General features: G+C 39.4%; 1 protein-coding gene across 7 annotated transcripts in view; it reads left to right on the top strand.

The window, feature by feature from the left end:
- The window catches only part of NFATC1 (nuclear factor of activated T cells 1), a 305,332-nt gene that overhangs the window by 39,126 nt on the left and 244,245 nt on the right, over positions 1 to 21,961 (top strand). For all 7 annotated transcript variants that reach the window (XM_082257749.1, XM_082257748.1, XM_082257746.1 and 4 more), the window contains exon 2: positions 8,481 to 9,564. In XM_082257749.1, the coding sequence (XP_082113875.1) occupies positions 8,481 to 9,564 (1,084 nt within the window). The remainder of the gene's footprint in view (positions 1 to 8,480; positions 9,565 to 21,961) is intronic.

Below are 21,961 nucleotides of genomic sequence, written 5' to 3'. Positions count from 1 at the left end.
AGGTTTTTTAAATTACACATCCGTGACCAGAGCAGGCTGGCATGGGACTAGTCTGGTGGACACATGCACATTGGCTTTAAAGTGGAATTTAAAATAAAATCAGCTTAATTGGTCGTGAGCATGTGTTCATGGTTAGGGAGGGTATGGCATTGTGAATATTATAAAGGACAAAAATGTGATATAAGTTATATAGAAAAGGAATTTCTCCCTGGCCTAAGTATTTTAAAAGCAACCACTGAACCTGTAGGTTATTAGAAATCTGACAGTTCTTTAAGGGATCCTTCGACAGTAAATCAAACCCTTTTTATCTTTCATGTGAAACCAACATTTGAATCATTCTGATTCTTTTACTGATAAATGAATGTTGATTTAACTCACCAAATGGCATGTGGCTTAGTAGTTGTTCCACAGTGGGATGCTGCCATCTGCCATTAACACCCCTGGCAAGCATAGGACCGCATGTACTGAATGGAAGGAACTCCTGGCGTATAAGACTTAAAATGCATTTATACAGAGCTGAAACTCTAATTATAGTCTATTTACAGGGCACCGAAATTGCAGCCTCCATCCCTTTGTTATACATGGATGAGAGGACAAAAATACTGCACAGAGCCACAGAGTTGCTAGTTTGTTTGGATGTGTTTGTAATGTCACAGCAGTATATGTAATAAAAAATAAAGCATATGATGTCACAGGAAGAAAAAGCAAAACAGAGTCAGAAAGGGGCTTAACAAGTGATCCGTTCAGCCGTCTGTAATAAGAGACTCGCCCAGTACAGCACAATGGTGGGACTATAATATAATATGGTTCTAGGTTTAATTATTATTGATTGTGCTATATATTAGCCGGTCTTACACTGCCTTTATGTCAGCAGCAATTTCACACTTAGGGCAAAGAATCTGAAATCTGTCCATATTTGTAGTGTACTTGTGACTGCTGTACATTCTAGTGCCATGTCATATGGTTCTCCAGATGCTGTTTAAAAAAAAAAAAAGTTTCTACACGCAAAATTTAAAAGACACAATTAACAGACATTGCAGATTTTACGTGTGTTAACTCATTCACAACCATCTGCCTTTGGCAGCCGTTAGTATCCAACTAGATTATATACTGTAAGTAACATTATTTTATTCTGTTTTTTTGTTTTTGTTTTAGTGTTGACATTATTCAGCACCTTTTTGAAGCATGTTGAAATAAATAAATACAGGAAAACTGCTGTAATATACACAAAGGGGTTGTTTTTACTAAAGGCATATATACTGTTTGCAAGGGAAGTTGAACTTTGCATGGGGATTTTCCCCAGAGTTTAGTGAATAAGGGGAAGCTCTGCTGACTTCCATCCTCCAATCGTGTTGAAGCAAAAATGTATACTTTTTTTTTTTAACCACTTTTATACATGGCTATTTCTGGCACTCCGCTCCTACATGTAAAAATCGTCATTTTTTTGCTAGAAAATGACTCAGAAGCCCCAAATATTATATATATTTTTTTAAGCAGAGACCCTAGGGAATAAAATGGCGGTCATTGCAACTTTTTATGTCATACTGTATTTGCACAGAAAGTTTTCAAACTCGATTTTTTTTTTTTTTGGAAATAAAACAGTTTTATGAATTAAAAAACAAAACAAAACACTAAAGTTAGCTGAATTTTTTTTTTTTGTATAATGTGAAAGATGATGTTACACCCAGTAAATAGATACCTAACATGTCACACTTTAAAATTGCGCACACAGTCGTGGAATGACGCCAAACTTTGGTACTTAAAAACCTCCATAGGCATTAAAATTTTTTTACAGGTTACCAGTTTAGAGTTACAGAGGAGGTCATGAGCTAGAATTGTTGCTCTTGATCTAACGTTTGCAGTGATACCTCGCATGTATGGATTAAACGCTGTTTACATATGTGGCAGCGACATACACATGCGTTTGCTTCTGCGTGCGAGCACATGAGAACGGGGATACTTTAAATTATTATTTTTTTTGTTTTATTTATTTATTTTTTTATACTTTCCCTTTATTTTTTTTTTGATCACTTTTATTCCTATTACAAGGAATGTAAACATCCCTTGTAATAGGAATAGTGCATGACAGGTCCTCTTTATGGAGAGATCTGGGGTCAATAAGACCTCAGATCTCTCCTACAGGCTAGAAAGTCTGAAATGTAAAAAAAAAAAAAAAAAAAAAGAACGAACTCGGCTATCCAGCCGAGATCACGGCACTATTGACTATTGCCAGGCCGGGCGTTACATCATAACATTGCGCCCAGGCCTCCGAGAGTCATAGAGACTGCTGGGCAGTCTGCATGAGGCCTTTGCAGCTTTTGTTACATCATGTCCTATCACTAAGACAGGATGTTAGAGCCAATTTCCTGAGGGGAACACAGACAACTATAAAATGCTGATTCAATATCCCACCCTATACCACTCCATGCAAAAAAAGAAAGCTTTATCCACTCTAAAGGACTTAAAAATCCTTTTTTTGGATATTTCTAACATTTCAACTGCAACAATAAAAGGACATCTTTACTTTTTACCAAAAACCCTACTCCATGCTTCGTAGCCCCCTATCCTAATCTAAGAGTGACCTCCCTTCCTCCTTCTAGGTGCTTATTTACTGATGGCAGGAACCCCATCTTATGTTCACATCCTTTATAGAGAAATCTTCTCCTTTCACACTAGTGCATTTTCAGATGCAATTAGAGTTGCACAGATTTACATGACAATGGAAATCACAATGTTTTTAATGGTACCTGTTCACATCAATGCAATGCAACTTTGTGGAAGGTACATGTGCTATTTTGGTGCGATTTCAGCATGATTTTGGCCCCACAGAATATGCAAACCATTTCAAACTAGCATCCAAGTTGCATTTCATAATCGCAGCTGAAAGGCAGATAAAAATCAGATAGCAGCAATGTGAACCTAACCCTAGAACTCCCCATACACTGGGGTTGCATTCCAAGGGTATCTACTGTAAGAGTATGGCCCCTTTCAAGCATATGGAAAGTTACTGTACAGGTGTTGTTGGCCCCATGGATGTAAACAATGGAGAATGGAGGAAAACAGTGGAGAGGACAGTAAGCACCTGCTTGGGGTTCTAGTTTAAATTAGGTTAGGAGGCTAGGATCGGTAGGCTAAACGTAAATTTGTACTTTGACTTTCTGGTGACTAAATAACTAAAAAATGGCGCTGAAATGCTTTCACAATTGCAGATGCTCAAATACCCTCACAATCTTTCTCCCAGCTTGGATGGAAGACAGAAAAATCAGTCTGCAATTTTAGGACTACAATTTCCTATGGGGAAAAGGGAACGATTATTCACAGGCTGCATAGGTTTTTCCAGCTTTGTTATACTGGGGTTCATTTACTAACACTGGAGCACTCAGAATCTGGTGCAGCCGATGGTAGCCGATCAGCTTCTAACTTTGGCTTGTTCAATTAATCCTTGACAAAAAAAAAAATGGAAGCTGATTGGTTTCTTTGCAGATCTGCACCAGATTTTGCACTCTCCAGCTTTAATAAATCACTCCCACTGGATCTTGGGTGTTGTTCTCCGCAGTACCCAATTGCTGTATCACAGGTGATGTTCAAATAATTTAGGTGACATGCAAGTATTGGGCTGTGCATGGGCAAGCAATGGGCTTCCTATTATGGCATATAACATTACAGTTATAAACTAGGGTGAATGGCTGTGCATGGGTAACCAAGGGGCTTCCTATTATGGCATATACCATTACAGTTCTAAACTAGGCTGAATGGCTGTGCATGGGCAACCAATGGGCTTCCTATTATGGCATATAACATTACAGTTCTAAACTAGGCTGAATGGCTGTGCATGGGCAACCAATGGGCTTCCTATTATGGCATATAACATTACAGTTCTAAACTAGGGTGAATGGCTTTGCATGGGCAACCAATGACTTCCTATTATGGCATATACCATTACAGTTGTAAACTAGGCTGAATGGCTGTGCATGGACAACCAATGGGCTTCCTATTATGGCATATAACATTACAGTTATAAACTAGGGTGAATGGCTGTGCATGGGCAAACAATGGGCTTCCTATTATGGCATATAACATTACAGTTATAAACTAGGGTGAATGGCTGTGCATGGGCAAACAATGGGCTTCCTATTATGGCATATAACATTACAGTTATAAACTAGGGTGAATGGCTGTGCATGGGCAAACAATGGGCTTCCTATTATGGCATATAACATTACAGTTATAAACTAGGGTGAATGGCTGTGCATGGGCAAACAATGGGCTTCCTATTATGGCATATAACATTACAGTTATAAACTAGGGTGAATGGCTGTGCATGGGCAACCAATGGGCTTCCTATTATGGCATATAACATTACAGTTATAAACTATGGTGAATGGCTGTGCATGGACAACCAATGGGCTTCCTATTATGGCATATAACATTACAGTTATAAACTAGGATGAATGGCTGTGCATGGGCAACCAAGGGGCTTCCTATTATGGCATATACCATTATAGTTATAAACTAGGGTGAATGGCTGTGCATGGGCAACCAATGGGCTTCCTATTATGGCATATACCATTATAGTTCTAAACTAGGGTGAATGGCTGTGCATGGGCAACCAATGGGCTTCCTATTATGGCATATAACATTACAGTTCTAAACTAGGGTGAATGGCTGTGCATGGGCAACCAATGGGCTTCCTATTATGGCATATACCATTATAGTTCTAAACTAGGGTGAATGGCTGTGCATGGGCAACCAATGGGCTTCCTATTATGGCATATACCATTATAGTTCTAAACTAGGGTGAATGGCTGTGCATGGGCAACCAATGGGCTTCCTACTATGGCATACTGTAGAACATTACAGTTCTAAACTAGGGTGCATGGTACGTAGTGATGTCAGTTCTGTATTCTTTTGTATAATTTATATAATGCAACTCAGTGTTTTTTTACACTGCTATTGGAATTTTATAGTAATGATTTTTTATGATTATATTTGGACAGCGTGTGTTGAACTGAAATATAGTTTGGTTCGGTGGAAAATCCAATGTAAATGATATCAGTTATATCAAACTCAATGCTGTCTGCTTTTAATACGATGGGCTACTGTAAGCCTGGCCATTACTGTTCATGTTTAGTATATTGAATATATTTTACTTAGTTATACAGGAGATTTGACACCAAGGTGCTGCACTTGAAATAATAAATGTGAAAACTATTCAGTGTGTTTATACTTTATACCATATATATCTGTGCAAGTTAACCTGCATTCACTGCTAGTCACATAGCTACATAAAACCACGTTTGAGGCTTTATAATCTTGAGCAGGTGCACAATTAGGCATATATCTGCAAATACTGATACACAAGCCATTGTAAAAACATGCATGCTTTGTGGGATTTTTGTGGCAATGGTACAAGACCACTGCAATGTCTATATGATGAAAAGAAAACTTTGGTTACAGTTTAAGAACCATTTGATGAGCTCTGAGCCTTATATTTTACCGGGGGCCTTTTGAGACATCAGGCCAATACAGTGATTAATGTGTTTATCTGCTACAAATCTGAACAATAATGCCCTAGTTAATGGAACAATGCTACATTTGTTTGCATGTGTGGTATAGGAAGAAAGTCTGAAGGCTGTGCTGTATGGCTGTATAATGTGGTTTATTTTACCTGTAAACTGCATAAAATAGCTGAGATCAGTGATTTCTTAAGATCTCAATATTTTTCCATGTAGAAAAAAACTTGAAATATTGCATAATCAACATCTCAGTTTATCTTGCACATGGTATTTCCATCAGAATCTGTTTTTGAGTGTACTTTGATAGGCTATATGTAAAATTGCGTACTGTTTCCTGCTCATTTGTCTGGCTATAGCTATAGTAGACATCACATGTGTGGGTAGTGGATAGATAGATCTGAACAGATAAGATGAAGTGAATGCTATAAGGAAACGTGAAAAGCACACATGCTGGAGAGCTTATTACAAACATACAAACACATATGGATAACAGACAAATCTGGGTATGCCAACATATGTGACTGCACAGTAGAAGCTCACAAAAAGTTTGTCATTTTCGTTTGTCTAATGCACTAAAGCCAATGACTGGACATAGGTGTTTACTTTTATTTAAGAATCTGAAACATAGTTGAAAATTTAATCTAAAAAGTTATTCTAGAAAATTATTATTTGTATTTCTTATGGTTGGTATGGACAACAGATACAGGACTTTTCCTCCAGTTTGTAAATGTTGGATATAAAACATCAGCCTAAAAATGTGCAATTAGTCTTCAGATACTCACTCAAGTGCAAGGTAAATAAAATCAATGGCAACTTTCCTTGCTTGGATATTTCAGTGAATGGGTGTTGGTGTGAACCTAATTTCCTAAATATTTCCTAAATCTTAGCTACACTGGGAATTGGTCAATGACCAACCTGTTTAATTTTTTGTATATGTTAGGCCTCATGCACTCTGGACGTTTTTTCAGCTGCTTCTAGGGGCGTCGGACATTTTTTTTCCTTCATCTAAACTCCCCTGCATATTAGTCTTTGTGTCCATGCACACATATGCTATTAGCAGCGTTTAGTGGCAGAGACTGTTAAAGGCAGGAAAAAAAGGCCACTGCCAGTGCGTCCAGGAGCAGCAGAACTTTGGCAGGAAAAAAACGCTTGAAGCTGCTAAATACATCTAAACGTGCATTAACGCTAGGCACATTTAGCGTTTGAGCGTTAATTCATTTCAATGGGCAGAATAAATTAATATTCTTGCAAATTAAGTGAATTAATGCCAAAGCTCTTGACTCCAGTAAAGGTGCCTAATAGCTTGTAAAAGCTTTAGGTATTTTTAGGGTCCTTTCACATAGGCGGTCCAATCAGGTCCGCCTGTCAGTTTTTCAGATGGACCTGATCGGACCCTCCATTCACCCCTATGGAGTGGCAGATATCAGCGGTGAGATGTCCGCTATCTGATCCGATCCTGTCCGCCATATCCAGACAGAAGGTGACCCTATTTTCCATCCATCTGGAGGATCGGATAAGATCCCCATAGAGGAGAGCAAGACTCTGTCCGTCTCTGCTCTTCACCGTGAGCAGAGATAGAAATGTCATCTGCCTGCTCAGCGGGGATCAGAGGAGCGATCCCTCACCGAGCAAAGCAGAGTCCGCTGAGCGGACCGCCCTTGTGAAAGGACCCTTAAAAGCATCAGGTGTTTTTTCTGCCAAAACCTTGATGCCAGGAGCAAAGGCTTCTAGGAGAGTTTGCAAAACGTCCAGTGTGTATGAGGCCTTAAAGCGAAGCTAAACTGCACCATACTTCTTCTGGGTGCCGGGCTGCGGCCGTCTTCATTGGCCGGTGTGGGATGATGTCACTCCTGAGCATGCGCAAGAGTGCAATTATTCTGTCACCTAGGCACAGTGCCAGAATGTAAACTGAGCTATGCTTTTGTAGATCGGTGTACATTTGAAAGAAGACTGCAGATAGGCAGGTAGCTTTCTTTTATTGCAGAAGAGACAGCCAGGAAATCCCTGTTTTTGCGCGGCTCTGAAATCAGTTTAACTTTGCTGTTTGGCAGGAGAACCTTGTGTAAACAGTCTGAATGCTAGTGAAGAGAATACCAAGGATTCTAACCTGCATTCTTGCTTTGTGCCCTAAGAATGCTGGTTAGGGGATGTTGTCCCTTTCCCCATTGTCACTGGAAAGTAACCCAATGTGCCCACAAAAGGCTGGGCCATAAATCTGCCATCCAACCTAGTGTTGAGTTTTATAACTTTACCAGCCTCCTAAGGAGCTGTGGAATGAATAACTAGTAATGCATAATATGTCCCCTATTTAGCTGGAGTATATTATATTCCTAGCTGCATACTATATTTTGCGCTACTACAGGAAATACTTGCACCATTCTCCTTTTTGTTCTTTTTTATTGTTAAATAATAGTAAGTGCTCAGAGACATAATTGTAGAATTGTTATGTTTTAGTTTGTATTTTGTGATAAAATGTAGTAAAATTAGAAATCTCTCTATGACATAGTAGGCTAGAAGTGCTAATACAATTAATGTTAATAGGTTTGAATGATGGGAGTTGGAGGTATAATTAGCAGGTTTGTGCAGCTCCTACATTAGTGGTGGGTTAACACAATAGAAGGGCATGTGCAGAAATTACGGTTAGGTCCCTTCCTACACATTATTAAAAGTATTAATGCAGGTACATTGCCCACCACCCACTCGAGACCTTAGCAGAGGTGCATTGTCATTAGTTTCTCCCCATCCAACTTCTCCCCACCAACCAAAATCTTACAATTAATAACCCGATCATAATTCTTTTTTTTTTTTTTTGTCCACCAGTCATCTCTGCAAGCCAACAATTAGTTTAACTATTATAGTATTTTAGTACTTGTTTCTGAATTTATTTTACCTTCAGATTAAATACACGCATATCACTAGATTTCTGTTTAACTAATCTGGGCATCTCTCATCACTTTTTTCCAGAACACTATAACTATGCATCTTCCAATATAAGTGCCAGCCTGTCACTGAGTGTGATGAATCCTTCATTACAAACTTCATGCCATGGTCTTCAATCATCAAACCCAGTCATTTCCATTATTCCATCAGCAAGCCATTCATCGGGATATGGAGGGAATCTTGAGACTGAAACCTCGGGATACTACTTATCTCCGAATTTAAGACCTAATGGAGCACCATTAGAGAGCCCTAGAATTGAAATCACATCCTGTTTAGGGATGCATAGTAGCAATAACCAGTTCTTTCATGAAGGAGATGTGGAAGAATCGATCCCTAATGTTAAGCGAACACATTCAACTGCAACGCTGACCTTGCCAAATGTTGACAACTATCGAGATCCATCTTGCTTGAGTCCAGCAAGCAGTTTGTCTTCCAGAAGCTGCAATTCCGAAGCTTCCTCTTTTGAATCAAATTACTCTTATCCTTATACTTCCCCTCAGACCTCTCCATGGCAGTCACCATGTGTCTCTCCCAAAACCACTGACCCAGAAGAAAGCTATCAGAGAAGCATGGTCACCTGTAATTTACTGAACTCTCCCAGGCATTCCCCTTCCACTTCTCCCAGGACGAGTATTTCAGAAGAAAATTGGCTTGCAGCTCCAAACTCACGTCCAACATCTCCATGCAACAAAAGAAAATACAGCATTAATGGCAGACAGACTTCTTACTCACCTCATCACTCTCCAACTCCATCTCCTCACAATTCTCCCAGAGTTAGCGTCACTGATGAGACCTGGTTGGGAAACACTCACCAGTATACAAGTTCTGCAATTGTGGCAGCAATTAATGCTCTCACCACTGACCCAATAGACATGAATGATGACATTCCATCTAAAGCCAGAAAAACAGACTACAGTATACCTCTAAAAACAGAGCCCATTTGTGATGAACATGGCACATTGTCACCATCTGCTGACTTGTCCCCCGAAGACTATTCCGGATTCCATCACATCAGGAAAGGCAATTACTGTGATCAATATCTGTCAGTTCCACAGCATTCTTACCAATGGGCCAAACCAAAGAACATATCCCCTACATCCTATTTGAGGTAAGACAATAGATTTGCATTTGTAATTAATAATAATGAATGGTCATTTATTCATATACAAACATGAGTGGTGCCACGATTTAGGAAACATTGATAGATAGTAAAGAGAAAAATGTAGTGCACACAATGCTTTCCTGCAAGGTCTGACAAATATCAAATAAACATTTGCTAGTGGGAATAAGAGTTTTCATTTGGTGCACTTTATTTAAAACCATACTATCCCTGACTCCTAAAAAACTGTCCACTGGCTTCTGGATTGGACTAACTGGCTCCTGCATTGTTCTTAATTTGACTACACTTGCTTTACTGCCTTGTTATGGAGTAACAAGTCACTTTATTCTTGTTCATATAGGTTTACATTCACCAAAAACTTGTTTCAAGGATATAATATCTTTAGATTTTTAGTGATCTTATATATTTTACATCTGCCCAGATCTCGTCCTCACACACTGTTGCATACTTAGCACTACTATGTGGGTTAGGGACTGCCCCTAGTAAAGAAGATTCATTCATTTGTATATGACTAGAAGAATTCTACTGTAAATACCCGCTGGGGGGACTTGAGACTATAGCTGAGAAACCCATTTAGAGATGTATTCTCTTCTAGGTTTGGTTCCTGTTCATTTGGTATATATGAAAGAACATTGCAGAATAGATGTACAAACACTTAAAGCGATTTTAAAGGATTAATTTTATTTTAAATAACAAACATCTTATACTTACCCGCTCTGTGCAATGGTTTTGCACAGAGCAGCCCCAATCCTCCTCTTCTCAGGTCCCCCTCTGGTGCTCCCGAGCCAGCTCTGTGTGTCCATAGACACACACAGAGCGTGGCTTGACCCATCCCCCCTTGCTCCCTCTCCACTGGCTACCTCTCCACTGGCTGTGATTGACAGTAGTGGAAGTCAATGGCTCCTGTTGCTGTCTCTGAGCCAATTGTAAAATATGGTAGGATCAGCAAAATATTAATGACAGTGTATTGATGCAGGGTACTAAATTTTGCTCACTAAAAATGCTAGAATGCAATTTTAATTAAACCACTTAAAAGAGAGCTAAACCCATTGAGTTAAGTATTTCCCAAAACAATTACATTGAAGGCGTGAAGTGCATGATAAATGTCACAATTGCTTTTGCTCAACTGAACTGTAAAGCCATGAAATGGCTGGTGTCATAAATTATCAAACAGAGGCTAATATGGCAGACCCTTTGCCTTAAAGGTTAGAAGGTTTTTAGTTCCTGTTTAAAGCTAAAGAGTATGTATAACCAAAACCTTTTTTTAGCTTAGATAGAGTAGGAGAGGGTTAAACTCCTGTTCCTTTATTTTTTTCTGGCTGTAAATCTACCTAACAGGGACACAGACAGCAAACTTAAAGCAGAACTTTACCCATAACAGTTTGATAACAATAAATGTTCTTTAACAAAAGAACATACATTAATAATTATGCTACCAAAATTAGTGAGTGCTGTACAATTACCTCTAGCACTGCTCCTGTTTCTTCTTGCTGGAGTTCTCCATTTTGTTAAAGCCCAGAGCAGTCACTTCTTTGTTGAAAGCTCTCCCCTAGTCCTTGGTTTAAAAAACTATGGAGTTAATTTACTAAAGGCATATAGACTGTGCTGCAGTTGCTCCAAAGCTTATTGAATGAGAAGAAGCTCTGCTGACTTCCATCACCCAATCATGTGCAAGCAAAAATTCTGTTTCTTTTTATTTTCCTGTCACGTGTTTGGGTATTCTTTGCAAAGGGAATCTTTACCTCATTTACTGCACTTGCAGAGTGTAACTGCACTTTGCAAAGTATACAGTCTATTTGCCTTTAGTAAATCAACCCCTATATATCACTTTCTTCAATTAAAATATGTTGATTTCCAGCCTTGATTGTATGTCCTGACTCAGATAGTGAGGAAGGCTGACAGAAGCTTTACAGTGCTGAAGTTTACAGACTACCCATGAGGAAGAAAGATAGAATATCAGGGAGATTAAATAAGAAACTATCCTTGTAAGTTTAACACTTTTGTGTCTCCCTGGCAGCAGAGTTTGTCCTGTCACCGCTCCTGCTTTTCTTATCTCCCTCCCATATCTGTGCTCCCTCTGGACAGTCTGTGTCATTCCTGTTGCTTTCTTCCCCCTTCAGCAACAGTAAATCTTAAAGATGTCAGCTGATTGGTCTCTAGTGTGTCTGATTTTAGCACAGTGCAGAAAATAGAGAGCAACTGAGCATGTGCAGAGCAAGGTGAGATAATGCATTTGTCGATTTTACACAGCATAGACATTTATTTTTAATGTTTTACATATCTATACCTGTAAAAGGGACCAGCCTGAAGTGATCTATCAGGACCTAATTTTCCACTTTATGAAGAGTGTATTATTTATCTATAAGGACTAAAGTTCCACTTTATTAAGAGTGTAAAAAAAACTGTAGATATGTTAAAAAATATATTAATATACACATCAATCCTTTAAAGTTTGCATATAGGAGTATATTTAATTTTATACATACAGCGCTGCCTTTGCTGTTAACAACTGTTTAAAGCCTTTAACGTCTGGCAGCCTTTAACGTCTGTGTCTGAGGAAGATGGATTTTTTAAGACTAATTTTACGACATTTGAAACCCATGGTAACATGTAGCAACCCACGATACCTGAATCCTCCTACCATACCATTGACTTCATAATGAAGATACTCCTGCCAGAATCAATACAAGATTCTGGTGGGAGTATGAAGTCATTAGGATGTCATTGGAGGGACTCGACTCTGGTTGCTAAGAGTTACTATGAGTTATAAATGTTTTGTGCACGTACGTTTATTGTCAACGAGTTGCCTTGTGGAAGGCAACCTAGTGAGGCCCCGAAAAATTGGCATTTTGATCTGTGTCACATAAATGTGTTTTGTCAGTTGCATCTTTAGAGTGCTGGTGACTTTTTTCTTTTCTTTTTTAGTTTTAGTTCATTTAATGGCCTGTTTAAATTTTGAATGCATTTTCATCAACAACTGCACAAAGCACAAAAAAAGTTGAAAAAAATGATGTAAAATCAGTCTTGAAAAAAGTCCATCTTCCTCAGTCACAGATGTTAAAGGCTGCCCATTTAGACAGTGTTGAAAGTCACCATTTAATCAAGGCTGGAGCTACAGATCATGAAACTCATGATGTATGAGGAACATATGAAACAGATAAAGATGTTGAATTCTTGAGTCAGAAAGAAGGAATACACATTCCACGGCTTCAAAAAAATAATGTATCAAATGTTAGACAGGTTATTATCCTGTTTTGCTAGAACCACTGAAGAAGCCCCCATTAGAAATGAAGCTTTGTTGGCTTCAAAGGCCACCTCTTTCCCCATGAGGATATTGTCTGCATATTTCCGATTAAATCACCATACACCATAAATCTTTATCAAAATGAGGAGGCAGGAAAATACTGACTCAACTTTGTTCCACTGTAGAGTGGAATTGCTTTGACTTGCAGGCTCCCTAGGCAGTGAGGGGGTTAAACTGTGTGATTTTCATGAAGGGAAAGCGGAAGTTTGTTGTATTGCTGTATATTCGTAGTGCTTAGGCAGTATCTCTTGCAATGTTGCATGCTTTTTTCAGAAGCTAAAAGTGTCAGATATTTACATTGCGCTAATTGATCTTGCTGCATTCCACATCTGGGCCTCTGTGACTCATGCAAACAAGAATCCTAAAACTTAGCATGTGGGTATATGTGAGAAATAGTAATATTTCATATTCCCATCACAGATTATTCATGTGTATAGATACTATTCATCCTACAATGCTTCTATTAACATGTACTGCAACTTAAAGGTGAACTCTAACTTACCTAATGAGGGAATATTAAGTAACTCTAAAGCCCAAACTTGGCCAATTGCAAGATTTCCTCTCTATTCCTGTTCTGATGGCAACCTAATTTTTTTTTCATTCATAATATTTTTATTAGAAAGGTTTAAAAAAAACAAACAAAAAAAACAATTGACATTACAGAAAGGAAGGAAGAAATAAAGAACATCAATGGGCCAAATCATCCATTACACAGTCGAATATTCGTCAGATAGACAGCACGGTATCATTAACATCAGAATATAGGTGCCATTATGACATAATTCCCCCTGAGAGATGGGAAGAATTCACTTTACATTCTTTACATTTACATTATAACATTCAGATACCTAAAATGTTTGATCTTCAAGAGTTCGTGGGGGGGGGGGGGGGGGGGGCGGGCTATAGAACAAAATGCAGATGGCGTGCAGAGGAGACCTGGAGCTAAAAGGGTATCCATATTGCATTTCAAAAGGCCAGGTATGATAAACTAGGACTACTGAAGTAGCCAACTTCAGTGGCAAGTGCAGAGCCCATCTGAGAGTCGAGCATGTAATGGGCAGAAGTAGGCCCCAAGGGGGCTTAAGGGTAACTTCATGGTGTGGCATAAACTGCAGACATTACCTTCTGGCTCTGTGAAGTGGAAAAGAAAGATGAAAAAAAAGAGGCGAGGGAACTCTAGGGGGGCTAGGTGGCAACCTCCCATTGAATCTGGTGATCAGGACAGTTAGAGAGTAGTTGTATCCCCTTACTACTCCATGTACAAAAAAATTAGTTTTTCCTTTAGTTATACTTTATTACCACTTTTTTATACATTATCTATGCAATATTATTCACATCACAATTTAATTGTAAAAATCCTAAAACTACATTTAGAAAATACAAAATATTAATGAAGCATTCGAAAACCTCACAAATAAGCTCATTCAACAGAACTGCATTGTATTGTACTGTAGCTTTGACACATTATTCCTTTTTTTTTTTTTTTTATCAAGTAAGCTCAGTCAACAGAAGTTCCACAATAATGTTCCAGTAAATGTATATATTCCAAAATGTCACATGACTAGGACAATTCCAGACATCAGATGATTGTTGAACTTTAAATAGAACCTCTAAGTTGTTCTCCTTGCATTGGTAAGCCTTGTTTACTTTAGGCTGCCCAGAGTGTGCATGTCATAAATCCAATGCTTGTAAATGCTTGGCTAATCCAACCATTAGGAAGAAATAGTTTATATACTGAAAAAAAAATGATCCTCTATCACTGCAATTATTTGATGCATCAGCCTGGATATGCTATATCTGGGCTGCCAGTAAGGTTCCAGAAAGCTCTGGATACAACCAGCAATTAAGGTTCACTTTCACTTCTTTGGAGCTTATGGTGGCTTATACAGTCTGCAACTGTTAATATTTATCTAAACCCAAATCCAAATAATTTATATATTGCTTAATTTTGTGGTGGCTGCATTAGTTTTCTTTTTTTAATCTTTTTTGCTTTATATTTACCTGGTAATCCTGCAAATAACACATTTTCTAATCCCTGGGGGGGTCTATGTATCCCCCACTGTGAGGGAGCTACGGTTGTCAACCTAGGCTGCTCTCCTAACATGGGCTACAAACATGTCCTTAAGTCATTAGAGGGGGGGGGGGGGGGGGTTGCAAGGCATTGTAGAAGATAGCTACAAAGGAAAATAACCTTCAGGGCAACTCACAAGAAGTGAAGGTATTTTTTGTACTGGTTAAAAGTGTTCTTAGCTTGACAAAAGAAAACAAATGCAGTCATCGCATCTAAGGATCGTAAGCTGCAATATATTCCATTTTGTTCTTGGATTTAGATATCCTTCAACAATAATAATAACTGCACTGTAGTGACTGAGCTGGTCAGTCTGTATAATATGTTTGGATAAAGTAGTAAAGGGAAAAAAATCACAGTATTTAATGCTGTCTTCCCATTATTCAGTCCACTATACATATATTAGTAAATAAGCTCAATTTATATTAGTAATAATATATTAATCCTAGTAAAGTGTTAGTCAATTTACCTAAAATAGAGTGGGCTCAAGTTCGTCCCCTGACATCCCCATAGAGTGGCACATAATATGCAGTAAATGTAATGCTATGAAAGGTCTCAGAACCTGCAAATACGCAGTGGAAGATGGTCAGAGACTACAGGCATGTTACAGCAGATGAAAGAGATTATGGGCATGCCACAAGAGATGGTTAAAGACTCCAGACATGCTTCCGGAGATCTTCATAAGGCTGGTACACTCGGGTCGGATATTGGCCAGTATTGGCCTGGTTCAACAGAAACCGGCCAGCATTCACCCAGTACAACAGGCTGTCCAACAAAAACCGGCCTAATGTCCAGCTTCTGTTGAACAGGCATGCTGGAAAACCAGCAGCTGATTGACATCTGACTGGTATGTTCTGGTGCGGGGGTGGAGCAGTCCCCAGTCCCCAGTCCCCTTGTCAGAACACAATAGCTCAGAGGAGAAATCACTGTAATAACATTGCATAGCATAGTACAGCGAGCTCCTCTGCTGGGTTGATCAAACAAAATTAATAGTGTGTACCAGGCTGTAGACTCGAAAATGTTACAGAAGAATGTTATCACTGCTCACTGCTCTTACCGACCGTTTAAAAATCAGTGCCACCACATTTGTCTCCTCTACAACCCTCTTAAAAAATGTGTGCAACATTTGATATTGTCACTTGCAAGATCCATTATTAAAGATCATAGAAGGCAAAAAAAAAACATGACATGGGAAAAGGAATGGACAGCACAGGAAAAAAAAGTGTGAAAGCAATAAACCAAACTATTTAAAAGCGAAGTATGGACTTTTTTTTTGTTTTTGCAGATTCATACTTACCTAGGTGGATACAGCATCGACCTGATGCTGCATCTGTCCCCCGCTGGTCCCAACATTGAGAATGGAGCAATCAGACATCGCCGATTGCTCGGTTCTCAGGGCTCCTTGAGCAGAGAGCTGGTGACTGTCAGTCACCGCTGTCTGCTTTGTCATCCCCTTCCCCATCGCTCACTGAAGCACTGGCTGTTGAGGGGGTGAAAAGGGCCAGCTCAGGCTCTCAGCGGCTCGCTGAGAGTCTGGTCCAGGTATGTAGGTGGATCCCGACTTCATTGACGCAATCTTGCCTGAGCCTGGACCAGCTCTGTGACGTCAGCTGACAGAAGGCTTCAGTCTGCTGTCAGCTAAAAAAGGGACCACAGGAGAAGTACAACCAAACAAGCTTTGGCAATACTTCTCCTTTAACTACTAGAAACCAGTCAAAATATTTTTTCCCCCACTGGCCTGGATGAGCACAAACATATGGGCTACTATGTGCAGTGGCCATGAGGACTAAACAATTAGTGCCAAAGGGCTGCACCTGGGCATCAAGGATCTAGTATATTCAATCTGTTGAGAAAGAACTGAAATAATGTTGTTACAATCTCAGTATTCATACATTGCTATCAGTATTTGGCAGTTTAAAAAAGTGGCATGTTGAAAAAAATTAATATAATATATATCTTGATTTAGCTACGCATTCAATTCGAGAAAATCTTCATTTTATTCTATTTGTTCTATTTTGATAAATATAAGTGACAGTCTTACTGGTGTTTGGCATTACTAAATAAAACAAATTATTCCAGGCTTAAAGGAGAAGTACGACCAAAGCTCTTTTGGCCCTAAGTCTCCTGAGAGTCACTGGAGTGCACTTAGTGCTTTACTCCTATGACCCAGATTCAGCAGACAGCGGGCTAAAGTCCTCTGTTGGCTGACATCACTTCGCTGGCCCAGACTCTGGAGTAAGCCTGACTTTAATGTCGGGATCCACCCAGATGTCTAAGCCAGCCGCTCCCGCCCCCTCCACTGACAGTCACTGCCTCTCTGCTTAACGGAGAACCGAGCAACCAGCACATAGCCTGTGATTTACAGCCTTAGCTCTGTTCCTGTGTGCTGTGTGAAATGGGTTGTTTCTGTTCCCTCCAATCAGCTCCCACACCCCCTGCTTCCAGTAGCTCACAAAAGGTTTAAAAATTCTGGTAAAAAGCTGTAAAAATTCTAGGGCTCTAGAAAAGAGAGGACTGCAGATAAACTTATGTAGGAGGATTTGTTTAATCTCTGTGTATCACCTGAGGATAGTCACTTCACTGGGTGTATGTGAGAGTTTAGAACCACTTGAATTACTTGCATATACTTACCTTGCCTTCTCTCTTTTGCAATCCTATTCATCTGACAGAGCGAAAACTTTGTGTACTAAGTTAATTAGTTAGCGCTCTCTCCCAAGTAAGTGCTCTTTCCCAATCCCATGTGACAGTGCTCAGGGCTTTTGACTGGGCAACCCAACATTACACTGTGGGAGAAAGGGTTATCCAGTGGGTGACCAAAGTTAAAAAAAAAGCATCTATAGCAGTGGTTAAATATGAAGAGGAGAAGACTTTTAAAGGATGCTTTGAGAGTGAAGAGTAAGAGGATATATTTTGTCCTTTTGTATGTAGAAATATGTAAAATAAAGTAAAAAATAAACTCTTAGAATTATGTAAAATGAATTAGGGAAACATTCCTGAATAGGAGTCTTGCAGTAGTATAAGAGCATGGTAGTGAACAAGCACGTAGCAGTCATGTGAAACGCGTCTACTGTCCTACCTTGCTGTACCTTGTACCACTTATGTGAATAAAGAACTTTTCTCCATTGTATTCCGTGGTGGTGTGCGACCATTTTCTTCTTTCATGCTTCTCCTGGTGGCGAGCCTAGGTTCAGCACCCACCTTGAATCGTGGACTTTGATTAGCTTGAGGGGTGTTATCTCTCTTCATTGTTCAACACATCATATAGTCAAACCTTGGGGGTCAATCCAACTGGTCTAAATTTTATCAAATTTTTGGGGCAGTTTTGGCTGGCATAGGGTAGCACCTCAATAATCACTTTCTTCCACCCAAACAAAGAAGGAGGAGATTGAGATTACCATTTTAACAGAATTTCCCTCCTCAAGTAGAATACAGTATAAAGAAAAACTGTTTAAGATAGCTGGAAGCCTCAATATTGTCAGTATTGCCAAGGAAAGAATAAGAGGATCAGCTAACAGAGTAAGATGCCGCATAGAATTAACAATTTGAACCACTTCTCTCTAAAAATCTTGTAACTTAGTACTTTTCCAGAATACATGAATAAAGGAACCCAGGTCCATACTACATTTCGGGCACGTGGCTTCTACCAATGGGAAAATAGTAGACAACTTATTCGGGCTATAGTACACATGATTCAGAAATTTGAGTTGAATACACCTATGTCTAGCTGCAAGAAATTTAATATTTAACAGCAATTGTTAACAAAAAGCAAATACTTGACGTAAAGGAAGCCAGCCCTTGCTCCTGCCTCTGTGTTCTACATTTCATAATTAGTCAGTAAGGAAACCCATCACTATGATGTTCTAATTACAAGATGTGCTGAAAGGGGGGGTTGACCAGATGATGATTCCTTAGTTGAAATTGATACATATTTATTAGAGCGTTCAGGGTTTGAACCTCTCAGGTTACTGTAGAAGCTAACAGAGGTTATAAAGGCAGGCACCTGAAGGTACCAGCTATAATATACCATAGGAAGATTTATTTATTAAATGGAAAAATGAGAAGTCAAATCAGGATTTATTGGGATTCTATTGATTACAAGTGCCAACTAACAATAAAAATGTACTAAACAGCTGGCGCTGTAAAAAAGAGCCAGGCTCAATTTTGCCCATTTGGTGGTCGTGCCCAGCTATCTAGCCCTTAAGGTCCATCGCCTCATCTCTTGAATTACGATGTTTACGCTAGAATACAACCGGGCTCAATCCCTACTACATCACACATCCCTATCCCACACCAGCTATAACCGATAACTGATATTCCACCTAATCAACGCTGCAAAAATGTGTATATTGGTACTGTGGCATAAACATTCACCTCCGACTATAGTCAATTGGTATAACCACATCAAGATTGTCGCAGAAATGGAGGTCCTTATACACCAAGCCAGAAAGACCCCTTTTAAAAACCCGAATAAAGTATTGTAAAAAAAAATGTACTAAATAAAGCTGGGATTTTCACTGGGCCCGAATGAGCTCATTTACACTGAGCCTATTGGATAATTGCAGTTACCACCTGATTACAACAGATGTTGACAGCAAATATCTATGAGCCTTCAGCTTTAACTGAGAGCATGCAGTTATTATTATTATTTATTTATTTATTTCAGCTACTTCTATAGCGCCGACAATTTACGCAGCACTTTACATTTATATTTGTACATTCACATCAGTTCGTGCCCTCGAGGAGCTTACAATCGGAGGTCACTAACTCACATTTATACACATACAGTACTAGTGTCAATTTAGACAGGAGCCAATAACCCTACCAGCATGTCTTTGGAGTGTGGGAGGAAACCAGAGTACCCAGGGGAAGCCGATGCAGGCACACGGAGAGCATGCAAACTCCAGGCAGGTAGTACCATGGTTGGAATTTTCTGGGTTTTTGGAAAGGGTAATGCATCAGTATGTCCCCATCATATACCACAATGCAATGTGAGTGACCTGTTTTAGAGCTGCTGCATTGAATTGTGGGATGGCAGTTCTTCACATTCTAAATAGTCACGATTTGCATATGTTTGTTTTTTCTCTGGAGCCTTATTATAATTGCTGTCAATACTGGCAGGTGGTGCCTGCTACCAATGCATTAAATTCATTTTCATGGGATATCACATGTCCAGATCAAATCGGGGGGGGGGGGGGGTGGGGGATGTATAGAGGTTTTGCAGTTTGGAGGGGGGTCTTGGAGTTGCGCTTTATTATTGTAGATATCAAACAATATCTTTATGTAAGTTACTGGGTGTCTTCAATTTAAAAAGCATGTCAATGAAAGAGTTAATAATGTGTGTTTCATACGTGCTAGACCTTTATCTTCTGATGGCTGATGCGGAAACTGAAAAATACAGACAAATTTCTAACTGACACTCAGAGACTTGTATTCAATGAAAGTGAAGTAATACATTGGATTACGTCACTAACAACTCAAAGGTTTGTAAATGCTTCTTTAATGTTTACATCTGACCTGACATGGAGCAGCTGTAGTCCTCACACTTATGAGGAACACAGGCTTGGTAATGACCACTGCTCTGCGAACATCTGGAATCACACTCTATACCAGGAACACAGAAGACCTTATAGAGTCATTTCTTGTATGCCAAATAAGATGCTAATGAAAAAACTTAACAGGTCCTTCGGTGCCACTTGAAAAATGAGAATTCACTCTAAGATTCTCTTATTGTTTTCATCAGTTAAGATTTACCTTGGCCCTCAATATAGCTGTTGATTAATTCACACATTTTATAGGCAAGATACATTTTATTCATGTGGGCTGGTTCATGAGAACATAATGATCCCTTGTACATTTTTATTACAGCATGTAGGATATATAGGGGTTAATTTACTAAAACTGAAAAGTGCAAGATCTGGTGCAGCTTGCATAGAAACCAATCAACTTCCAGTTTTTTTTTTTTTCATAGCTTATTTTATAAGCTGAAGTTAGAAGCTGATTGGCTACCATGCACATCTGCATCATATTTTACACTCTCTAGTTTTAGTAACTCAACCCCATAATATTTAAAATTTCCTTTATTTAATATTTAACATTTACCATTTTTTTTTTTATAAAGGTACCAAAAATAAAAAATTTTCTGTCTTTACACCTTAAACGTTTCCTTTGGTTTGTTATCATCTTGAAAGAATCATTACCTATTTGCCGGCCGCCCATCTTCAAATGATGGTGGAGCAGTGCGGCTCTCGTTCTGGAAGGACGTTATATGACGGCGCCCCAAAATGGCCACTCTCGTGCGCCCGGTGATCGGGCGGCCCTTTGTTCCTAGGACACAGCGCAACCCCCGATCCTGGTAAAGAGCCAATGAAGTGGCTCTTTACCCATGTAATCGGCTGTGTCCAATCACAGCAGGTCGCATGTAAATGTGGACGTGCCATTTATTGGCGCTCCTCCCCTCACACTGTCAGAGTGTGTGGCGAGGAGAGCCAATCAGTGGTTCCTCCTCCAAAGGGGAGTCCAGGACAAGTAATCAGGGCACTGATCATCAGTGCCTTGATTACAGTAAAGCAAAAACACTAGCATCAGTGATACCAATCAGTGCCCATCAGTGACTCCAATCAATGCCTATCAGTGACCCCAATTAGTGCCCACCAGTGACCTCAATCAGTGCCCATTAGTGAAGCCTATCAGTGCCAATCAGTGTGGCCTATCAGTGTCCATCAGTGCATATTAGGGCCTCCTCATCAGCGCCACCTAATCAGTGCCCTTCAGTGCCACCTCATTAGTACCCATCAGTGCCGCCTCATCAGCACACATCATGAAGGAGAAAAATTACTTATTTACAAAATTTACTGACAGAAACTAAGAAAAACTTTTTTTTTTTCATTTTTTTCAGTTTTCTGTCTTTTTTCTTTTTTTTAGTAAAAAAAAAAAACCCAGCGGTGATTTAATACCACCAAAAGAAAGCTCTATTTGTGTGAAAAAATGTCAATTGGGATCAGCATTGCATGACT

The sequence above is a fragment of the Pelophylax lessonae genome (assembly GCF_965119305.1).
Source record: "Pelophylax lessonae genome assembly, chromosome: 5".
Classification (NCBI taxonomy): Eukaryota; Metazoa; Chordata; class Amphibia; order Anura; family Ranidae; genus Pelophylax; species Pelophylax lessonae.
The sequence above is the reverse complement of the archived record's forward strand: the minus strand, read 5'-3'. Positions and strand labels throughout refer to the sequence as shown.